The following is a 23,772-nucleotide window of genomic DNA, read 5'->3' on the forward strand; positions in this document are numbered from 1 at the left end:
CAACATTGCTTCCTGGGAAGAGCCGAAGGAGTTGGGGGTGTTCAGCCTGGAGAAGAGAAGGCTCCAGGGAGACCTTATTGCAGCCTTTCCGTACTTAAAAGGGGCTGATAAGAAAGATGGGGACAGACTTTTGAGCAGGGCCTGCTGTGATAGTATAAGGGGTAGTTGTTTCAAACTAAAGGAGGGAGATTCAGGCCAGACATGAGGAAGAAATTTTTTACGATGAGGGTGGTGAGAGCCTGTCCCAGGTTGGCCAGAGAGGTGGTGGATGAACCATCCCTGGAGACATCCCAGGCCAGGCTGGACGGGGCTCTGAGCAACCTGAGCTGGTGCAGATGTCCCTGCTCATGGCAGGGGGGGCACTGGATGAACTTGGAAGGTCCCTTCCAACACAAACTATTCTATGACTCTATATGCTTCCCTCAGGACCATAATGATACCCAGATGTGTCCTGGCTGGTGACCAGTCTCAGCAGCAGGTCATCGCTTGGTGGACAGAACCCAAACCACGGGACCCTCCTTGCTGCAGAGAGAAAGAAAGCCCTTGTTAAGGCCCAGGGGTACTAATGACCCTAATTTAACCCTGTACCAACCCCATGGCATCACTGGAAGTGGCCTATACCCAAGAAGAGCGTTTGGGACAGTGATGATTAGAAGAGATGAACTGTTTTCCCACTGGGTGGATGAGCCTCTTCCACCCCAGGCCATCACTGTTTTTTTCCCCAGGGGATCAACAGACACAGGTGGGTGCCCCAGATCTCCCTGTATTTCTGCCTCCCAGCCTGCATCTCATCCATCCCCTTCACTTCTTCTCAGTACCGCCTTTCCCCGTTTACCCAGCTCCCAAAAGCTCAGACCAGCTCACCAATGCACATGGTAAAACTTCTGCTGCCGTGCTGCACTGATAGTGCTCCTGTCTCAAACAGGGAGAGCAAAACCCAGAGCTTGAGGATGAGGCTAAGGCTTTCCCTACGGGTGGTACTACTTGTCTGAATACAGAGATCTCCCTCACCTTCCTGTAGAATCATAGAATCATTTTGGTTGGGAAAGACCCTTAAGATCGTCGAGTCCAACCATTAACCCAACCCTGTCACTAACCCATACTCCTGAGAACCTCATCTACGTGTCTTTTAAACCCCTCTGGGGATGGTGACTCCATCACTTGAGGCCGTTTCCTCTGGTCCTGGCGCTTGTTCCTGGGGAGCAGAGCCCGACCCCCCCTGGCTCCAAGCTCCTTTCAGGCAGGTCAGAGATCAGAAGGTCTCCCCTCAGCTCCTGTTCTCCAGCTGAACCCCCAGCTCCCTCAGCCGCTCCCATCACACTTGTGCTCCAGCCCCTTCCCCAGCTCCGTTCCCTTCTCTCAACTCGCTCCAGCACCTCAAGGGCTTTCTTGTGGTGAAGGGCCCAAAACTGCCCCCAGGATTCGAGGTGCGAATGATAGCAGGCAAAGCGCAAGGGAGGAGTTTCAAGCAAGGAACTAGCATTTGGGCTTAGCCCAAAATGCTGGGTTTAATTTCTAATGCAAACAGCCAAGTGTTGCTGCCAGCAAGAGCCGCTGATGCTGCCCCAGCCAGCTCCAAAATCTACTTTGGCTCAGCAATGAGCAGCCAGCCTCATTTTTAAGTGGATGCACTAAAACAAAGATCTTTGGGACCCCCTTCCCAGCTCAGGCTGACGCTACAACTTCCCTCCTTCCCATAAACTCCAGCAATTAATTGGCTTTGGCTTCCCCATGCTGCATCACAAAAGGTGTCCGGCAAACAACCACCGAAGCCAAAGCCCGATCAGAGGGTTCAAACAGCTGCTCCCTCTGCAAAGATCTGGCATCCAGAGCAGGGCTGGAGGCCAGGGGAGAGCAGGGAGGGAGGACACCCTGTTGGAAAGAATAAGGCTGAGCCCGTTCCAGGAAACGCTGCAGCACCAGATGCAGGAGGAAGTTTAAGCAAAACAGGGAAGGGTTATTCATGAGCTGTTCCAGCAAAGCTCTTCAGCCTTCTCTTTATCCCTCTGGCCAGAAAAAAACCTCAAGAAGGAGGGAGAGCTGTGCAGAGATTGCCTTTTTTTCTTTTTTTCCCAAAGCAAAAGGGAGCATGCGGAGGAGCAGAAAGGATGGGGAAAGGTCCTGGTTGGGAAGGAAGGGATGTACACATGAAGGACGCGTTGTTTGCATCGCTACTAGTGTCATTTAAATATATAGTAATGAGATCTTGCCTCTGCCGAAGCTCATTCCCACCACCCCAGTGAGTTCACTGCAGTTACTTTCCACATACGAGTGCTTTCCCTGAAAAAGTTACCTCCTGCATATCACTTCTCTGCATAGGTCGCAAGCAACAGCATTTCTAAGAAAGCAAACTGTTGTTTTTAACAGCTGATGCCTTTTATTTCCACTCTCCACCCACTCCGCTCTCACAGCAAAGCCCAAGGCACAACGAGCTCTTGTGCTTTATCACGTAGTTTCAGCTGGAACTCCCCAAAACAAACCATGGCCACGGCCCTGAGAGATAGCAGAGGTGCGTACACACCATCCCCTCCTGCAGACAGCGTCCCTGGGACTGGCAGACTCCATTTCTGGGTCAGGAAAACCTCAGAACAGCACTTGCCAAAAGCTGGGAGTATCACTCTGGTTTGGTTTTGTTGTTTTGTTTTTTTTTTTTTTTTCTAAACAAGAATAAAATGTGATTGCCTAAGGAAATATTTACTGGTTATAACAGAAAGAGGATGCTATAGGGACTTAGTATGGCTTAATAACCACACTGTGCAATTATCACACAAGCAGAGCAGCTGATTTGAACTTCATGGACATTTTGGACCCTCCTGAATGCCGCATTTAATTAGAGAAGCTGATGGTGTTTCCCATCTCTCTTGCAGATAGAAAAGTGATGAGATATATATCAAGATCCCTAACACCCAGGTGCACTTGTGTTTGCTTCCTTGCAGAAGATGCTGGGACTTCCTTGCTGGGCTCTGTCCCTTAGAGACCCGCTGTGAATTCAAGCAAAATTGGGTCCAGCAACTAAAAATGTCACTTTGCATTGGCTGGCTGGCGCAAAGGAGTTCTTCTCCTCATGAAATTCAGCCACCTTGCCAAAATGGACAACTGAAAGGAAAGAAACTGGAGAAGTCCTTTAGAGAAAGGGCCCTCTGGAAACTTCAGCATTAACAAGGGCTCATGTGAGCACAAATTCTTTTTTTTTTTTAATGGCAGTTTTATGGTCAGGGCAGCTAGACAGGTCTGTTCAGATGATCCTACCAGACAGCAGCATCAAGGAGACAGCTATTGCTCAGCATGGACTCCTGGTGCCAAAACTGCTGGCATAGTTCCCTTCATCTGGTGCAGAAGCAGCAAAAGAGGGACCATCTCCATCCCCAGTTTAATGCACAGGACCTTGCTTGCATGTGGGACACGCTTCCAGCACCATTCCCACTGCCAGCCCATGCCAGACGGAGCCTCTGTTCAAACTGCAGAGCTGGCTGGTTGGATAGAGCTCGAATTCACTCCATGCTTGAACAGATATGGTCTTGGACCTGGCTGAGCATGCCAGCTTGCAGGTGAAGACCAAGAGGTGAAGAAACCTTTCTTAGAAAGACCCAATGCTCTTGGGAGCACGGCAGTAACAGGACGATGCTTTGCTGGTTGACCTCGTGTCTTCCTAAGCAAGAGTGGATGCTACATGCCTGAACACGAGGGCTGCAAGTGAGCTGGAAGCCAGAAAAGCAGATGGAGAAGAGATAGATCACCTGTTCAGAGGTGCCCCTTCTCCCTGAAAAGAATCATAGAATCATTTTGGTTGGAAGAGACCCTCAGGATCATCGAGTCCAACCATAACCTAACTCTGGCAGTAAACCATGTCCCTAAGGACCTCGTCTAGACACCTTTTAAACACCTCCAGGGGTGGTGACTCCCATCAACAAGTCTATGCCTGACAAAGACTGAATAGCCAGAGTTGTTCATGAGCCATGCAGCAAGCTTTGAGACACACATGTTCAGTAGAAGATGAGAAAACTTTGCCCTTCCACAGCTGGATCCAACCCTCTGTCATTAGATGTGGGGCTGAATTAACATTGTGTCTCTGAATGCAAACCAGCAAGGGGGTGTCAAACACATCTCTAACCCTTCAGTCCCGGAGAACGGTGTTTAGAAAGTCTTGGGCATCACCTATATGTGTGACATGCAAGGTGTGTTCATGTGGTAGGGTGGTGAGAGCCTGTCCCAGGTTGTCCATAGAGGTGGTGGATGCCCCATCCCTGGAGACATCCCAGGCCAGGCTGGACGGGGCTCTGAGCAACCTGAGCTGGTGAAGATGTCCCTGCTCATGGCAGGGGTGGCACTGGATGAGCTGTGAAGGTCCCTTCCAACCCAAACCATCGTATGATTCTATAATTCTATGATGCCATGTTGTCCTCCACAACGAGACCAAACCATGTTGGGCCCTCTCTTCAGAAGGCAGCTGTGCACAGAGCATCTTTCCAGTCCAGCGGAGAAGGGAATAAGCTAAAACACGAGCTGAGCCTTGTACAAACCCCATCTCCAGGCAGAGCTGGCATGGAAGAGACCAAGGCAGGGCAGAGGGAAACGAGACCTCCTCCCACGAGGAGCCTGGTGGGATGCTGGGCAGCTCAGCCTCTCCTGCCACACTGAAAGAGGCGGTTCAGCTCCATTCCTCCCTTCACACAAAGCCTTTTTGTCCACCCCGCCAGGGACTGCCCTCTCCCTGACAGACACAGCACTGTCTTGCGAAAGGGCAGCTGATTTTCTGGTCTGCCAGTGGGGGTGAGGAGGACAGTGGCAGCTCAGGTGACCCCGCCACGCTGAAATGTCACCAAGCTGCCTGCAAAACAGCACGGGCTGGGCAGTGAGGGCTGCTCCTCCCCACAGGCTAGGAAGGAGTGTTTTAAATGATTCTGACATTGCCTCTCCCCAGTCGCAGTTATCATTGCTGCCTGGGATGTCCTGCATTTCATGGCAGTCAGAGAACCATAGAATCATTTTGGGTGGAAAAGACCCTCAAGATCATCGAGTCCATCCTTTCAGGCAGGTCAGAGATCAGAAGGTCTCCCCTCAGCTCCTGTTCTCCAGCTGAACCCCCAGCTCCCTCAGCCGCTCCCATCACACTTGTGCTCCAGCCCCTTCCCCAGCTCCGTTCCCTTCTCTCAACTCGCTCCAGCACCTCAAGGGCTTTCTTGGCAAATCCTGACCCCAGGATTTGAGATGCAGCCTCAGCAGTGCCCAGTACAGTGGGAAAGAAGTCGCCTTGTGGTCAACCCCAAGCAGATGGCCATACCCAGGCATAGAAACTACCCAAGACACAGTGCCCTGAGGTGCACCTTTTGGCCAGGCACTGAGGACTACAGAAGGGGAACAGGCAGCACAGGGGACAGGCAATGTCCCCAGCCCCCAGCCCCCCACAACCTGCCTCCCCGACAGACACAGCAGCGTGGAGGACACACAGAGTGGTTTTTGCAGAGGACACCAGTTTTTCACATGAGAGGAAGGATGGGTTAGACCACCCACCTGCCAAAGACCCCCAAGATCCACTAACCTACCTAAAGCTTATCTTCTTTTCCTTTCCCAAATGGATCACCGATAGTATTCAGGACAACCTTTTGCTCTGCTGGACCCACTAGGCTTAGCAAGAGTGCCCAAAACCAACCTGACCATAAACCTTCTGTCTGTTTTATGCATGGGGAAACTGAGGGACGGAGAAGCCTGCTTTGTTCCCAGACCTCACTGGGGGAGAACAGTCTTGACCTGGGCGTAGCTGGTCTTCCTGACATCCCAGATGCTCACAATACCAAGCCTGGGCAAATAAACCCTGCTGGGGAGAGGAGGCTTGGTACCCTTGGTGAAGGATGCGCTGAGCATTTTTGGGGATGCCTGAGAGCAGAGATGGCGTAAAGAAGCATCAAGGTGAAAGGGGACACGTGCACTTACTTTTGGTCGCTTCCACTGGATACCCTGGATCCTTGACTTGTAGAAGAGTGAGTCGTCGTTGGCGGGGAAAAGCGGGTCCTCAAAGAGCTGCTTCCGCCTCTGACACTCCTTCTTCAGGGAGGCGTAGCGCTGGTTCTCGTATGGCTTCACCGAGGAAAACATCCTTCCCCACTGGCCCTGGAAGGACAGGCAGAATGGGAGTGAGATGGGGCAGGGTCTGGCCATGGACACCCAATCCTCCTCCACAGCATCTGGGTAGAAGGACCAAGACGTCATGGCTGGACACAACCATCCAGCATCTGTCCCTGCCTCCCCTCAGATCTGGCTGCCCTACAACCCCACATTTATAGTCCCATGAAGCACCTCTGGCTCACTCCAGGAGGTATCAGTGTGGTCCATCACCAGTTTAAACAGGCAGGGAAAATCCTGCCTCCAAACGAGGAGAGATGGATGACTCCTCAAAGCTCAAGCATACCTTGGACATCCCCTGGGCATGGGACTCCCATTTCCCCAACCAAAACAGGAACAGGAGGAGATGATAACTGGTGTCCTGCCTTTTAGTGAAATTATAACTCATTTGGGTAAAACACAGCCCTTGGAGGCAAAGGAGAAGACATCCCCTGCGAGGAGGGTGTGCGCAGGTTTTTTGGAAGGCTGAGCCCTACCCAGAGCACTCCCACCATGCAGCCCCAAATTACAGATATACAATTCATGATTTCATCAGAGACACCAATTTCTCAGTAGACTTTATCAGATCTGGTTTTAATTAAAGAAGGTGTCCTGGCAGAGCGCCACGTATTTCTGGATTAATTATTCTGTCCTGACAAGCATCTAGCTTCTAGGGCAGAGAAATGAATTTAGCAATCCATAAACCAGCAGAAAACTGTTGCCCAAGTGCCCCCCGAGAGAGAGCAGCACCTCTCCATCACTGCTCCATCACCTATGGTCACTGGGTACCAACCCCTTTGCTCCAGTCCTCATCCTTCCACCCTACAGCTTGCGTCGCATTGTCCCTACAGCATGCAAAAGGGAAGGGAGTTCTCTACGTTGATCTCCTGTACTAAATCACAGACCTTCTTCCAAAGATATCTCCCTAAATTTATTCTGTATTTATTTATAACAGCTGCGTACAATCCTTCTTTTCCCCCCAAATGGGATGTCTTGTTTAAACTGTTGATCATTAGTGACCCTAGTCTGGAAACATCTAGTCTGGTTTCCTAAAGAAATTGGGGTTTGTGTGCCACAAAATTCCAGCCATGGTCTCCAACACCACCCATGGTAAAACAAAGGGTGCCCCATCCAGATGCATCCAACCAACTGGCCTAAACCATCACTCCCAGTGAAATGTATAGAAAGTATATGCTTCTTGTGGTCAACATCCATGGACACTTTAAATCATGACATGAGAAAAGGAAATTGCAATAATGGCTAATTGGAACCAGCTAATCTGTAAACACCCAAAATCCCAGGGATTATATGATCACTTACAGCTGAGCATCAATTCTGGAACAGTGTCACATCACTTGTTAATGAATCACTAGGATTAGCTGGAGGAAAGTAGGTGTTTGAGAGCTAAATCAATGCCCATGGTGATTGAAACAATCCTCCAAGAGCATCACCCACCCAGACAGCCTCTCATTTGGAGAGACAAAAACACTTCACTTCTGCAAAGCAGAAGAGCAAAGTATAGGTTTTAATTGATGGCATTTATCAGCCTGATTAGCCACACAAGTGCTCATCACTCAGAGGTTAAGTGAACCCAAAATAACCCTCTTGTTGGCTGCTCCACAGGTCTCTGCTGCTGAGGATCGGTTGCTAAAGCAGCTCGTGGGGTGCTTGGTGCCAGTCACCCACCTGTCTGCAAACCACCTCAGGTGTTCCAGCCTCACACCCTCAGACACACTGAACCACAGAATCATAGAATATTTGGGGTTGGAAGGGACCTTCAAAGCTCATCCAGTGCCCCCCCTGCCATGAGCAGGGACATCTGCACCAGCTCAGGTTGCTCAGAGCCCCGTCCAGCCTGGCCTGGGATGTCTCCAGGGATGGTTCAGCCACCACCTCTCTGGCCAACCTGGGACAGGCTCTCACCACCCTCATCGTAAAAAATTTCTTCCTCATGTCTGGCCTGAATCTCCCCTCCTTTAGTTTAAAACCATCGTCCCTTGTCCTGTCGCAACAGGCCCTGCTAAAAAGTCTCTCCCCATCTTTCTTATCGGCCCCTTTTAAGTCCAGAATGACCACAATAATGTCTCCCCAGCGCCTTCTCTTCTCCAGGTTGAACACCCTCAACTCTCTCAGCCTGTCCTCACAGAAGAAATAACTGTGCAAAGGGGCAAATTAGGCCTTTAATTAAACACAATCTGAATGAGGCACCACTCTGGGTGGACTCCATAGGATGGACTGGGGCAACAGGTAGCTGCATCTCCCACGAGGAGACCATTGGCACTGGATGGCCAACAACCCACCTCCCTTCTTGTCTCTCTGCTCTGATGTCCCCGACGTGGAGGAAGAACATTGTAAGAATTTAGCAATGATCTTCCAGGATTGTGGATCTGAGATTTTATAGTTTAGAACATCTTAGCTTGCAGGCCAAAGACAGGGAGAGCAGCTCTGCCTTCAGCGCTGCATGACCTGCTCTATTTGGAAACCAGCGCTGGGACCTTGCCTGCGTGGGGTCAGTTACAGAAGTATTGACCCACACTGGAGCCTTTGAAGGCGGCTGAGCAATGCACTGACATGCTGTGGTATAAAGGGCTTATAGCGATGCTCACGCGATTTTCTCCTTGGCGTCAGGACCCCTTCTCAGATGCTCCTAAGAGACCCAAGTGCATCACCTTCCCCCAGAAAAGCATTAAAAATAAATGGACCTATATCAAAATGGGAATAATACACCAGATTTCTTCCTTGTAGAAAAGCAGAGAGCATCACTGAGCAGTCAGGGAACACATGCGGCAGTCAAAATGTAAATCCATGCTGCTAAGAGGGTCAGGAAATGAGCTAGACCCCAGATCTCCAGCAGAGGAAGGGGGTGAAGAACAGGGGAGATGTCCCCAGGGAGGTGGTGGGGACATCGCGGCAGTGAATGAGCTCCTTTTGAGGAACAATCAGGCAAGACTTCTGCGGTGACAACAGTCACTGCTACAGAGAGACACAGGCAAAGCAGCAGCTCTGGGAAAGGATGGTTGGCAGCTGCTTTCTGCACAAATAAATAGGCTGAGGGAGAAGGACGCTGCTGATATCTGAGGTGAATCGCTTGGACTGGTGCATGAACTGGGCTGACAGATGGGAAAGGACATTTCCACGGGATTTAGTGCAGAAAGAACCAGCAAGATTTAAGAAGAGAGCCTGGAGAGGAGAGGAGGGAGGTCTGGTGCCTTTCTAAAAGCCACGCTCGAGTTAAGGCAGGAGCTATCGGTTTGATGCAGGAGATGCTGGACGCTGCTCCGCAGCCTGTCCCGTGGCCAAGGGCTGGCACTTGGCTGCTCATTCATAAAATTACTGCTCCTCCCTGGGCAGCTCTGCAACCACAGCCTGGAGCTGCGTTTTCCAACCACTCTTGTGACGCCGACTTCCACGAGAAGCCCTGGGCAATGTCCATCCCCATGAGAACAGGACCGTGGTCTTCTTGGCCAAGGAGCTCCAGCCTTTCTGCCACCCAAATTTTCCTGGAGGAAAGGGGCCAACTCCTTACCCTGCAATCCCACCCCATGGTGACTGTCACCTCGACACTCATCTGTCCTCACCACAGAGATGCTCTCACATGATAGAGGTAGACGGATTTGAGTTGCAAAGGAGATGCCAAGCAGAATGAGAAGGGATACTGTTCAGGATCATTAAAAAAAAAAAAACAAAACCAACCCAACCAACCAAACAAAACCACAAAAAAACCCCAAAAATCAAACAAAATCCAAAACCAATCAACCAAACCCACAAAAACCCCAAACAAACCAAACAAAAAACAAAACAAAAAACTTGCAAAATAATTAAAAGGAAGGGGCAGGGGGAATGTTCTCAGGGCGGTGTTAAAATTCATGACTCCCTCTACTTTGCTGCCAGGTTGAACTTCAGATCTGCCACATTAAAATGCTCAAGGGCTGCCTAATAACTCTTTGACTTCTTGCACCAGGATGCTCCAGGAGCACAAGACCTGGGCATTTTCATGGCTGGTTCAGATTAAAAACCCTACACTTGCACGTGTTTGTGTGCGAGCAGGAAGGGAAATCTGCACTCACAACTCTTAGCAGAGCTGAATTTCTGGAAACAGTGGTCTGAGCCCAACCTTAGTCCAGCCATGAAGCAGTTAAACAGGAAAATATTTTGCTGGAGGACTGAGCCAGACCTATGACTCAGAGGTGTTGTGGACTCCCCCCTTTTCTCCTCCAGCATCGGTTCCAGCTCCTGCCAGCTGGTATCGATCACAGCTCCGACTGCTGCGACGGGGAGAAGGATTGAAAGTGTTTGCATTGGCCTGGACCAAACACTTGCTGAAAGGCTCTTCTTTCCTCCCCCATAAACCGCTTCCTCTTTTTTGCTTCCAGCTCAGAGGTCCTGTTCTACATCTAGTGGGCTCACCACACTTGGGTTGTTGCACGGCTGCACCCTGGACAGGAGCAAAGGGCTTCTTGATTGTAGACCACAGAATCATAAAGTCATTTTGGTTGGAAAAGACCCTCAAGATCATCGAGTACAACCATCAACCCAACACTGTCACTAGACCATGTCCCTAAGAACCTCATCTACATGTCTGTTCAACCCCTCCAGGGATGGTGACTCCATCACTGACTCCATCACTGCCCTGGGCAGCCCGACAACTCTTTCCATGAAGAAATTCTGTCTCTAGGTCAGACAAAACACTCTGTCCATAGAAAACAGGACCTTCTGGCCTGTGTTCTCCAGCCCTGTTCTCACTAAACAGGAGATATCTTCGATATCACATTGCAAAGGCATAAGGAGAAGATGAAGGCCAAGGAGAAGACGAAGCAGGGACCGGGCATGTGGTTGCTCAAGCCCCAGACAAGTGCAGTCTCATGGGCACAACCTACAACACTGCAGCCCAACAGCAGGGTGTTCAGAGCAGCCAATTTCTAAGAATGTTATTTAAATAATTTTTTCCCCAGCTTCCTTGGGTGTTTCTATTCACAGATACGGGACAACACTGGGATTGCTCTTCTACCTACCACCCTACCAACCTACCAACCTTCCACCTACCACAATCTACTAAAGTCCAGCACAGCAAAAGAAATGCCAACACGAGGAAAACTTTACACACGTTTTCTCCAGGATCCAGGGAAGATGCGGTTGAACCGTGAATCACTCCCTACACCAAACGCGAGATAAGCTCTCCACACCTCTCAGCCAACATCTCTATGAACAAAAAAGCCTCAAGTCGCTGGCTACAAAGTGACAGTCCCATGGAAAGTCCATCAGGACCAACACAGGGTCCCCAGCAGGTCTGAGCTGTGTTCCCAAAGCCCTTTCCTGCTCCCAGCCATGCATCTACCTTAGCTTTGCTTTGGATTTGAAGCAATGTGGCCCAGAGCCAGCAGCACTGCGTAGCATCCTGCATTAGCAACGTCCGCAAGGACTGGAAGGGGAAGCCACGCTGCCAAAAATTAGAAAACAAGACATTATTTCTTCTCAAATTGATTGCGGTTAACCAGGGGAGCTAATTCCTGTGGGAAGTCATAGGTAGTTCATCTCCAGATGTTTTTGAGCAGGGCTGGATGTCTTTCCAGAGCAGCTGCTTTAGCCAAAATGCAAATGACTGAGCATTTACAGCACTTACTTGCTGAAACAAAACAGTCGACAAACAGAAGACTAAATGTCCCTTTATCTCTTCCCTTCATCCGGTGATATCTCTGTTCTCTTCTAAGAGCTAAAAACTCTTAGCAAAAACACTAGGCTAAAGGTGAAACAACCATTTTTACTCTTAATTACCTTTATATCAAGCTCTGATTTTTGTCAATGATGTGCTGCAGCACAGCTGGGGTCTCAGTCCGGACACCTGAACACAGCACCTTTCAGCCAAAGGGTTAATTTTGCGTGTGTGCACAAGAGGACAAGTCATCCCCCCTCAAAAAATTGGTGTAGACGGAGTGGATTTAGTATATAAAAAAAAATCCTGATGGGCTGAGGGCTGTTTGTTCTGAGTAAGTAAACAGATTTTTTGCAAGCATGTCAGTATAGTAAATGTTCCCTGATGATTCCTCCTCCATGGGGTGGGAAAAAGCATCACCGTCCATCTGCAGGGATCCTGGTCCCTTCTGCAAAGCACTCGGAGACCTACAGAGGAAGGCGCTTGTCTCACAGATGGCTCTTACTGCAAAAAAATGCAGGAAAAAAAGTAATCTTTCATTAAAAAGTGCATTCACAGCACAGGCAGGGAAGGGGCCAGGGTCACTCGTCTTAGCAGAAAACTACAAAACTACTGTATCACCAAAGTGAGCCTGGCTGGAAATATCTGCAACAAAATCAACCGAAAGTCAGCTGTCGCATTTGGAGGCTATTTCCAGCAATGCATGGTGATTTTTATCATGCATGCTTATTTCCTCTGCTTTTTTTTCCTCCCAAACATCTCTCCTTTATTGCTTAACAGCAAAAAGACATCAGAGCCAGAGTCAGCCAGCGGGTTTGCAAGGGGTGCAGCGTTCGATATGTTTTTTTCCTGGGAAGGCTGGGGTCAATGTGAGGGTCTGGGCACCCTTGGACACCCATCTCCTGCAGGAACCGGCCGGGTGTGATGGCCAGGAGCTCCCTTTTCGCTTGGATAACTCACACCGGGGATGCCTTTAGCCTCGGGAGTTCCTCACTCCTTGCAGATATGAGTCACCCGTTTGCAAACAAGACTCAATGCTGGAGCTGCAGGAAGAAAAGGGCAGCCCCGCACCGTAAACACCCTCAGAACCCTGCGTTGGCAGCAAGCTCTGCCTCGGCGAGAGCATCGCACACAAAAAATGTGTTTGTGGCACCAGCCAGGCTGGCCTTTCTGCTCAACACAGACGCAAAGGACAGATGGGACCTGGACAAATGTCTGAAGGCATCGTGGTGCAGGCAGGAGGAATAAGCTCGAATCACAGCTGGTGGTAACATCCCACATCAGACCAGCAAATGCGGGAGGCTGGAGAGATGCAGGACTAGCAGGGCCAGGAGTGAAAGAACAGAAGGAGGAGGTGGCAAAAGGACAGACCCAAAAGCAGTGGGTTGAGGAAGGCTATATATAACATAAATCATGAATCATAGAGTCGTCGTGGTTGGAAAAGACCTTTAAGATAATCAAGTTGTCTCCTCCAGAAAGCCAGGTGTAGATCTCTAAACATCTCATTTTTTTCTGATACACACTGAATTTGCAAGCCTGCTTTAAATCAAATACTGCTCCAACAGCTACTTAAGCTTCTGCAATAAATTGGCCCGTGATTAAAATGCCACCAGGCAGCCAGCCTTGGCTGAGGGAAGCAGAGAGGAGCTGAAGATATTCACCACTTTAGGTTCGGCTCATCCCAACCCACTGATGGCTTGGGGAGAACAGAGGAGCTTGGTTTTGGGTACCCCCGACATACGCGTAGGTGCTCTTCAGGCCCTGAGCCAGCCTTACCATGGCAGACATGTGTTACATCAGGCTTGTTCTCCAGGCCATAGCAGGGTTAAAAACCCTTGCAGCTCAGCAGAGGTTGCACCACGAGCACTGAAAGGTGAATTAATGGGCTTTGCCAATGCCCAGTCCTTGGAGATAGCCATCGCTCTGCTAACCCTGCACACCCAAGAACCCCAATCGTGACCCTGGTTAATGATTGCAAGGAGCAGCACAGAGCACCAGGAACAAGGAAACAGAATCACAGAATGGTTGGGGTTGGAAGGGACCTCTGGAGATCATCCAGTCCAACCCACCTGCTAAGGCAGGGTCACCAGCGCAGGTCACCCAGGAATGTGTGCAGGTGGGTTTGAATGTCTGCAGAGAAGGAGACTCCACAACCTCTCTGGGCAGCCTGGTCCAGGCTCTGGCACCTCAAAGGAAAGAAGTTTCTCCTCATGTTCAGATGGAACCTCTTGTGTTTCAGTCTGTACCCGTTGCCCCTCACCCTGTCGTTGGGCACCACTGAACAGAAACACTCCAACGTTCACCCAGGAGCCCTGGGGCTTCCCCACAAAACTTTCCTGACAGCAGGAACCTTCTCCAGGGCTCCCCTGGGTTTATGTACAGCAGCCAGAACCGGCATCATAGAATCACAGAATCATTTTGGTTGGAAAAGACCTTTAAGATCATCAAGTCCAACTGTTAACCCAATACTGTCACTAAACCATAGAATCATTAAATGGTGTGGGTTGGAAGGGACCTTCCAAGCTCATCCAGTGCCCCCCCTGCCATGAGCAGGGACATCTGCACCAGCTCAGGTTGCTCAGAGCCCCATCCAGCCTGGCCTGGGATGTCTCCAGGGATGGGGCATCCACCATCTCTCTGGCCAACCTGGGACAGTGTTTTACCACCTTCATTGTAAAAAATTGCTTCCTCATGTCTGGCCTAAGAACCTCATCTATGCGTCTGTTCAACCCCTCCAGGGATGGTGACTCCAGCACTGCCCTGGGCAGCCTGTTCCGATGCCCCACAGCCCTTTGGGGAAGAAATTGTTCCCCAGATCCAACCTCAACCTCCCCTGGCGCAACTTGAGGCCGTTTCCTCTGGTCCTGGCGCTTGTTCCTGGGGAGCAGAGCCCGACCCCCCCTGGCTCCAAGCTCCTTTCAGGCAAGTCAGAGATCAGAAGGTCTCCCCTCAGCTCCTGTTCTCCAGCTGAACCCCCCGGGTCCCTCAGTCACTCCCATCACACTTGTGCTTCAAACCCTTCCCCAGCTCCATTGCTCTTCTCTTGAATGGATGGAATAGCACAGGGATGTGGGGCTGGTATCACCTGGCAAGGTCTCTGTTCAAATACCACACGGCTCACACAGGGCAGGTTTTCAGGCATTGGAGAAATACGGCCTAGGAGAAGACGACTCGTGCATGCAGAATTGAGCCACCTCCATCTGTGGGTCCAGACATATGGACCTTCCTTAACCCAGGAGGGCTGTCACCTCACATGTGCATCACATTGAACACAGACCACCCACCCCACGAGGTAACAGGAGCACTGTGCCCTTCTCAGCACCCATTCTGAACACTATTATTATTAAAATTTTTTTAAAAATTAAATGATGCTATCTTCATAGGAGTGGACTGAACTTGTATTTCTACTACTTATTCAGGGCTTCTAATTGAACGCCTGGACCAACTGCTTTTAAATCCAGTCACACTGACTCCGCTGGAAGCCTCACACCACATCAATACACTCGCGCTGGTTTTCCTGCCAGCTGGGCAAAAACGTGATGGTCTAAAGTCTCAACTGAACCTCTGTGATGTGGCTAAAGGGGAGGACAGGAGCGTCACACAGGGCATTGCTGGAGGTAGCCTAGAGAACCCTTTTCTTGGGCACTTATGGGTCACAGGGATGCTTTGTTAAGAGGCTTGGGTAACTGGAAAATTCATTCAGAAAACTCATCAGCTTCTGCAGCCTCTGGGATAATTAAAGCAATTGAGCTTCAAAAGATGCAGAGATGCTGTGCCTGAGGAGTAGAAGAGATAACGGGGCTGCAGCTACTCTGTGATCGTCCCTCCCAGACTAGCCGTGCTGTTCGTCCCTCCGGCTCATCCCAACCGTCCCTCCTGCAGCTTCAGCCCAGATCACGTCCCCTGAAGCCCTTCTTGTGCTAACCCAGAAGAACCTGCCCTTTTCTAGCCCTTCTTTAGCATTCCGAGCTGTGCCCTTGGACAGACTCCCCAGGCAAAACTAACCCATCACCAAGCCACAAACGTGAATGGCGAGACCACAACCCTGCTCCTCGTGCTGCAATTCCAACACATGTTTGGGGGTAAAATCCAAAATCCCTGTTCCTCTGAGAGCATCCACTGCCCTGTGGCACTCACCCCCCTGGGGCTGCCCGTAGAGGACATGCCTGGAATTACAGACATCGTCATCAGGAGAGACCCTACACAGGACAAAAAGCCTCTGACCAGCCAGGCCACAAGACTTCTTCCAGACGAGGATTTCTCCTCTTTTGAAGACCTCCTGCTCTGCTACAGAGGTGCTTGCTCCTGCCACCATACCCAGAGGCAGGATCCATCAGCCCGGCTCTCACCTCAGCAGAAACATCATAGAACAAATTCACAGAACAGTTTGGGTTGGAAAAGACCTTCCCAGCTCCCCCAGTGCCCCCCCTGCCATGAGCAGGGACATCTGCACCAGCTCAGGTTGCTCAGAGCCCCGTCCAGCCTGGCCTGGGATGTCTCCAGGGATGGGGCACCCACCACCTCTCTGGCCGACCTGGGACAGGCTCTCACCACCCTCAGTGTCAAAAATTTCTTCCTCATGTCTGCCCTGAATCTTCCCTCTTTTATTTTAAGACCATCACCCCTTGTCCTGTCACAACAGGCCCTGCTCAAAAGTCTGCCCCAAATATCTGTCACTGCTCCCATGTCTGGAAACTCTTTCCTAAGTTGGAGTGGGCACCGGTTTGTCTGCAGGAGGTGGCTCAGGGCATGTTACCACCGCACGGTTGAGTGGGAGAACACTGGCAGGGCCGGAGGGCAGCAGCTCCAAGATGGGGATTAAGCCCCTGCCTCCTCTCCCAGCATGAATCCTGCTCCTCATCTCTGAAGGTGGTGAAACACTGTCCCAGGTTGCCCAGAGAGGTGGTGGATGCCCCATCCCTGAAGACATCCCAGGCCAGGCTGGACGGGGGTCTGAGCAACCTGAGCTGGTGCAGATGTCCCTGCTCATGGCAGGGGTGGCACTGGGGGAGCTGGGAAGGTCCCTTCCAACCCAAACTATTGGTGATTCTATGACCTCTTCAGATACTCTCGTGCTGCAGCAGCCCTGAGCTGGAGCAGCAAATCCCAGGTTATGTATGAAATGTCCCCTGCAACACGGGGAAGAGTTTCACCTCCCCACATGGGACAAAACCCTGCTGTAGCCCCAGTGACAGCCCCACATTAGACAAATCACCACTCTCCTGCTCCTGCATGAAGGACCTGCCAGGCAGCCAAAGGTGAGACTTGCCGGGCAAGCAGCTGACAGACACCATCCCCATCCAACGCCCACGCTCCGGGCTCCTTGCAAAAGCAGAGTTTGCAGCTGCAGCTTTTACCAACGCAAGATTTCCCTTTGCTCAGCAGAGAAATCACCTCCCTTAATCACCCTGGAGCAATCCTTATAGTATTTACACATGCTCAGACAACTCGTAGGACCAGCTCTGCAAGGCTTTGGGAGCAGCGAGCCTGCAAATACTTTGTCGGAAGCTCTTGCTTACCAGGGTGTGGCTTGCAAAAAATAAAACAAAACAACCCCAAACTCTGAGCATCAAACAGGCGTGAATCCTTCTTCTCTATACGGGGGCTGGGGGCAACGGTTGAAAGAATCAGGATGGGCTGGGAAGGGATGGAGTCAACCAGAGACACCTGCATCCTGCACCAGTGAGCTGCAAAACCTCAAAAAAGCAGAAATGCAATGTAAACTGGGATGAAGACGTGCTCACAGCAAGGGAGGGATGTGTTTTCTCACCCAGGGAATTCACTGTATGAATTATCTGGCGACATAATAATACACAAAACCAGCAACAACAACAAAAACACAGTGGGTGAAAAGCATCTTAGTTTAAGGGATGGGCCGGCAGGAGCAGAGCTGGAGCTTTGCCCTTTTCACCCGGCGATCAGAGAGACCTGCTGCCTGTCATGCTGTGACTGGAGAAAGCAATATTACGTGTCCCTTTCCCTGGTGATAAAAGCGGAGCCCTGCCCTGGGCTGCTGCAGTCCTGTTTGATTAGTTATGGCCAGATTACAGGATAAACCTTGAAGGAATAAACCAGGGCTGCTGCTTCCCCCATCTGAGGACGAGCTCCAGCTAGCCAGGGCGACAATTTCCCCGATAAACTGAGGAGGTCCCTGCATGGTGGGGAGAAGAAACTCTCTCCCGTGTATCATTTCAGAGCTCCCCATTAACATTTTCCAGTCTCCCAGCATTAAGGTGGTCGGGATGCTTCACCGTCCCCTCTCCCTTTAACATACATTCACGATCGACTGAAATCACAGAACATAGGAGAGCAGAGATGATGCTCCGATGGACAGTGGGAGGACTAAAACTGGTCATTTTTTGCACAAGGGCAAACCAAGGGACAGGGTTTTCTGTGCTGGAAGAGTATTTTAAGGTAAAATGCATCCAAGCGTTATTGAATTGGGACATACCTCCTAGGGCAGATGAAAGCTGCCTGCGGGATGCAGGAGCAGGAGGGATGCGGAGCTCAGTCCAGCCCCCTTGGAAGGGCTGGATCAGGCCCAAAGGAGACGGTTCTCTGACCTACATGCTGCGAAACCCCACGGGCTCCCAGCACGGCTTTGCAGGGGTATCATCTATCACATCCCCAGCGCGGGAGGATCCCTAAATATAAAGAACTGCAATATTGGCTGAAAACGAACACATCATGCAGAAAGGCGAAAGCTGTTGAAGCCTCCCCTGACCCAGACTGCAGAGGAGAAAGGATTTTTTTCCCAGAGGGAATGAAAAACTCAGTGGCGACCATTCGTATTTCCACTGTGACCTCAAAAAGTCACCCCTATATGGTGGCACCAGAATGGGGTCTCTCCTACAATATGAGTCAATTTAGCAGGAATAACCCATGGATGAAAAGGCTTCACGGTGCAAAGGGAAGAGCTAAGAGCAGGGGAAGGGTTAATGTTGCAGCCAGACAGATGCTCGACTGGTGAAAAAACGTCCCCCGTGAAGCCAGTGGGTCCGTGTCCATTTTCTGCAGTGCCCAGAGCCTGACTCTTTCTCCCTGGGTAATCAAATGGAAGTGAGCAGAGCCGGAGTAATTGCCACCCCCCTTTCATTGATGGACAGGCTTTTGAGCGGGGCCTGTTACAATAAAACAAGCGGTGATGATTTTAAACCAAAACAGACGAGATCCAGGCCAGACATGAGGAAGAAACTGTTGCCCCTGAGGGTGGTGAGAGCCTGGCCCAGGTTGGCCAGAGAGGTGGTGGCTGAACCATCCCTGGAGACATCCCAGGCCAGGCTGGACGGGGCTCTGAGCAACCTGAGCTGGTGCAGATGTCCCTGCTCATGGCAGGGGGGGCACTGGATGAGCTTGGAAGGTAAGGTCTCTTCCAACCCAAACTGTTCTATAACTCTATCATTCCCCATCCACGGTGCTGCCTGTGGGTCCAAGGAGATGGAGGAGCACCTCCTGGCGCAAAGCAGGTCAACACAAGCCCATCGCTGAGCCTTTGTGCTCCACAAGCAGCTCAGAAGAGCAGGTGAAGGCTCAGGCATGAAGATATCAGCAAATAAACCATACCGGAGGGTGACGCACAACACCACGGCATAAGAAGGGCAACAGATGCCTCTGTACAGGCTGAAACCCTCCTGAAGGTATGGAAGAGGCTTCAGCTTTGGACATCTGCAGAGAAAGGAGTTGACACCTCTAGAGATGAGTGAGAAGGAGGAAGGAGACTGCCTGATCCCAGCCTTCAAGGCACAGCTGCATCCTTCTCATTTGCCACATATTAACTTGCTGCTGCCCCTGCTTGGAGCAAGCATTAGGAAAGGGGTCTTGGCACCTCTGGAGCAGTCAAAATTATCCAGTAATGAATGCACAAGCATGAGCAGATTTAAAGGATGCACCCATTCTTAGTATCATCATATCCCAGCACAAACGCTGCCTAAATCTCCTCTTGGGATCAGATCCAAAGCCTTCTTAAGGCATCAAAGCTTTGTTATTAATCTGTGCAGCAAGCAGGGAAGGGAGAGCTGGATTTTTTTTCTTTTTTTCTGTTTTTTTTTTGAGGCATAATCCAAGACAAAAAATTACCTCAGTCACATGGCTGGGCTTCATCTGCTTCATGCCTGGTCTGGTCCTGCAGCGGCTGACACAGCCCTTCCCAAAGGAGATACCAAGACAGGGTGTCTGGACCAGAGAGCCCTGGCCTCCTGCATCGACAAGCCCCAAATCCTCTTTATATCACAGCCAAGCATCTTAGAAAAGAGGTGATGTGCCCTAATTCACACTCTGCTACCCTCCTTGGATGGAGTGCAGTTGCAGAGCCTCTAGATAAACCTCCCAAGTTAAACGGAATGAATTCACACCCATTTGTCCTCCCTACCAATGCTGCCCTCCAGTTTAAACAGCTCTTCTGCCTGCCCGGTGTTCACTCCTTGGATGTATTTATAGGCAGCAAGCACATCATCCCCTCTCCGCCTTTGTTTCGCTGGGCTTTTATAGCCTCGTGTAACAGCTCTCCATCCCTCTGATCAGCCTCCCAGCCTGTTTCCCTGCACCTGCTCCTGCTGAGTTAATCCCTTCTCAAGCACCAGATCTCAGAGCTTGGTCCTTCCATGTTAACCCTTCCAAACCCTTGTCCCACCAACACGCTTTGCCTGGTTCCCCTCGCCTTTTTTGCAGCCTTCCCAGAGGCACCCAGGACCAAACCAGCTCCAAGTCTCGGCTGTCCCAACGTGATTCAACCCCCAAACATAGCACGAAGCCCCACTGTACGGCCTGATATCTGTCCTAGGGGACTTCCCCACACCCTGCAACATCCTTGAGGTCAGATGGTTCCCTCCAGCCAAGCATTTCATCCGCCCCATACGGACGATGCCTCAGCTTGGTTTTGCAAGCAAATCTTGGCATGAAAGATGAGAATGAGCTCAGATCTTTCCTTAAAGGCTTTCAGCCGATTTAAGCCCTCCTGTATGGGGTTAATCTGGTCGGCAGTGCACTTTGCCACCTCCTCTAGTCCCCAGCAGAAATCTTCTCCACTGACATAGTCCCACATGCGCTAAGTGTGCAAAGCCCCATCAAGTCCAGATAACGGAGATCTGTAGCATCTTCCTTTGCATAAAAATGAAATCAAAGCTACAGGTCCGTCCAGCACAGCCCCCTTTGGTCACAGCCCTGGACTTCCACCTCTCTCCACCCCAGGGGCTTGATGGTGCCCATCCACCTCTGGCTAAAAGAGCTCCCTTGAACAGACAACACAGAGGGGAAAACAGCTGCCAAGGAGGGATTTTGCTGGGCTCAAGGCCATGCCAAAGCCCCGTCTAAGTCATCTATTACCAGAACAGGCAAGGATGGGGCGCTGCTGGCAGAGAGGGTCGGACTTGACTCTGTCACAAACCCCTCGAGTGCCTTGGTCATGTCACTTTGCCCTCCTTTTTCTGTGTCACCACTTTGCAGACAGGATTATTGCTTCTGCGTGTCACACGGGGTGTCCCTGGGACATGACGAAGGGGCTTGATTTCTGCTACAGCAAACCCCACTGCCTTCCTCAAAACCTGCTTTGCCTTTCGCTACTGCCTTGATCTTCAACTCTGCTGCCAACGAGAAAGTTTTTCCCCAAATAATTCTGGCACATGGCTCCTGGCAAGCGCCAGACACTGAACAAGTCAGACTCCATGCATGCAGCGGCATTTGTACACACGCACCCCTTGCAGGGGGGATTTAGACCCCCATCCAGCTCCCAAGGGTGGAAGGTCTCTCAAAGAACATCCATCAGTCCCTCTTGGGTTTTAAGACCCTGCTGCCTGGCTCACGGGCTGGGGCTGAGCCCCAGGCGATTCGCATTAAAGAATTGCTTAAATAAGTAGGAGGCAGCCTGTGTTCTTGGGAAGGGTGGAAGGGAAATGGAAGGCGCCACAACAGATATGCCTGTAGCAAGATGTTGCACCAAGCAGGAACTACGTGGTGAACACCTGGATCAGCCCCCAGCTCCACCATCCACGCCTGGCTCTGCTGCTTTTGCCCCTTTCCATTTCTTGCAGCCCCAAGGATGCTCCCAACAGGTGATACCTTCTCTCGCCTGCATCTGTGAGCTTGTCCCTCCTCACTTCACTGCATCTGCCTTGGGTGACCAACCACCCACGTGCAGCATGTGGGGTGGGAGACACAGCTGCAGGGACCCTGTGTTGCCTTCACCCCAGTATAACAGCGGTTCAGCACACCAGTGTGAGACTGGGATGGGAAGCCGGCACCCTGCCCTGATGGACTCGAGCATCCCAAGATGTGAGAGTGGATGGAGATGAAAGGCGCCCCGGGGAAAGTCTGCAGCATGGTCCTTGCTGGATGCAGCATGAAAAGCAGCTGAGGATTTAACAGCATCCCTCGCTGCCCCGCTTTCATCTCCATTCGCCACGTCTGCCCACATTCCCCACCAAGCTCAGAGCTAACGCAGCATCCTGGCAGAAACATAACGGTAATCAGTAATAAATAATTGCTAACAAATCCAAGCATCACACATGGGTGGATCCACAGGGCCACGCAGCTGCTGGAGTGGGAGGCGAGGGTTGGAGGACCAGAGCCACTCGTGATGGGACACCCTCCACTAGGGCTGGTTTCTCGGGTTTAAAATAACATTTTTAGGGCAGGAAGAAAGAGAGAAAGGGATGGTGCCTCCCACTCCAGGGATATGGGAAATCCAGGTTCATATCCCTGTCTGGAAACCTGAAGAGACATCAGTTCCCTGTGCCCCAGCAGCAGCCTGGCCTGCCCCGGGGGTAGGAGCGCTATCTCGCCTTAACTTTCCGTGCAACTTACTGAAAGCCCTTGGGTTTATCCCAAATATATGGAACAAAGAACAGTAGTGAAACCTCAGGATTTTTTCCCAGCGTTGAAATCCTGCTCTCCAGCCAGTGCTGGTTTCTGTGAGGCCTCGTTGCTCAAAGTTTCTGTCCAGCTTGGCTCTCCCAGCAGAACAAGTCCAGTACGGGAGCAGCTGCCGGGTTTTAACCATCCGGGGTGCAACTTTCAGATGTACCAGCCCCAACTTCCAGCATCCCCAAAAACTAGACCAGTGCTCGCTAAAGGCAAAGCCAGCAACGTGCTCCACGCAAGGCAGCGCAGGGGAGGAGGGGGATGCCCGCTTTTGGCTTTTTTTTTTCCCCAAAATCATCTTGCATGCACGCACTCCCACCACAACGCGGCTCCCCCCTCTCCCCAAAGCCACAGGTGCCCTGAGCATCCCCCGAGCGGGGAGCTGGACCCCGGGGCAGGGCGCGGAGCTGCCGCCCCACGGAGGGAGCAGGACCGGGAGGGAGGGGGGTGCAGGGACAAGCCGCCCTCCCGTTCCCCGAGGCCGGGGCTCGCCTTACCTGCCCGCTGCCGGTGCTGTTGCCCGATGCCGCTGCTGTTGCCCGATGCCGCCGCCCGCTGCCCGCAGCGCTTCGCCTCCCCGCAAGCACCGCCCCGACGGGGCGGGCAGCGGCCGCGCCTGCGCTGGGACCGCGCCGGGGACCCGCACCGGGGACCGGGACCCGGAACCGGCGACGGGAACTGGCGCCGGGAGATGGGGATGGGAGCCGGCACCGGGAATAAGAACCGGGGACGGGAACGGGAACCGGGAATAGGAACCGGGACCCGGGAACAGGGACCCGAACCAGGGGCGGGAACCGGCACCGGGAATGGGAATGGCCACCGGGACCCGGAACCGGGGACGGGAACTGGCGCCAGGAGATGGGGACGGGAACCGGGACCGGGAATGGGAACTTGGACTCGAAAACAGGGACCCGAACCGGGGATGGGAACCGGCACCGGGAATGGGAATGGCCACCGGGACCCGGAATGGGAATGGGAATGGGAACCGGCACTGGGAGTAGGAACTGGGGACGGAAACTGGCGCCAGGGAACGGGAACCGGGACCGAGAACCGGCGCCAGGAATAGGAACCGGGACCCGGGAACAGGGACCCGGATCGGGGATGGGAACCAGCACCGGGAATGGGAACCGCCACCAGACTGGGACCAGACCCAGTAACTGGCACCGGGA

General features: G+C 51.8%; 1 protein-coding gene across 1 annotated transcript in view; it reads right to left on the reverse strand.

Moving 5' to 3' along the window:
* CAPN5 (calpain 5) overlaps nt 1–23,173 on the reverse strand; it is a 63,731-nt gene extending 40,558 nt beyond the window's left edge. The window contains exons 1-2 of the mRNA XM_065632841.1: nt 23,101–23,173; nt 5,932–6,108 (exon numbers count right to left, since the gene is read on the reverse strand). Coding sequence (XP_065488913.1) covers nt 5,932–6,093 — 162 coding nt within the window. The 5' untranslated portion in view covers nt 6,094–6,108; nt 23,101–23,173. The remainder of the gene's footprint in view (nt 1–5,931; nt 6,109–23,100) is intronic.
* Between the last annotated feature and the right edge of the window lie 599 nt (nt 23,174–23,772).

Source organism: Caloenas nicobarica, chromosome 1, assembly GCF_036013445.1.
Source record: "Caloenas nicobarica isolate bCalNic1 chromosome 1, bCalNic1.hap1, whole genome shotgun sequence".
Taxonomy (NCBI): domain Eukaryota; kingdom Metazoa; phylum Chordata; class Aves; order Columbiformes; family Columbidae; genus Caloenas; species Caloenas nicobarica.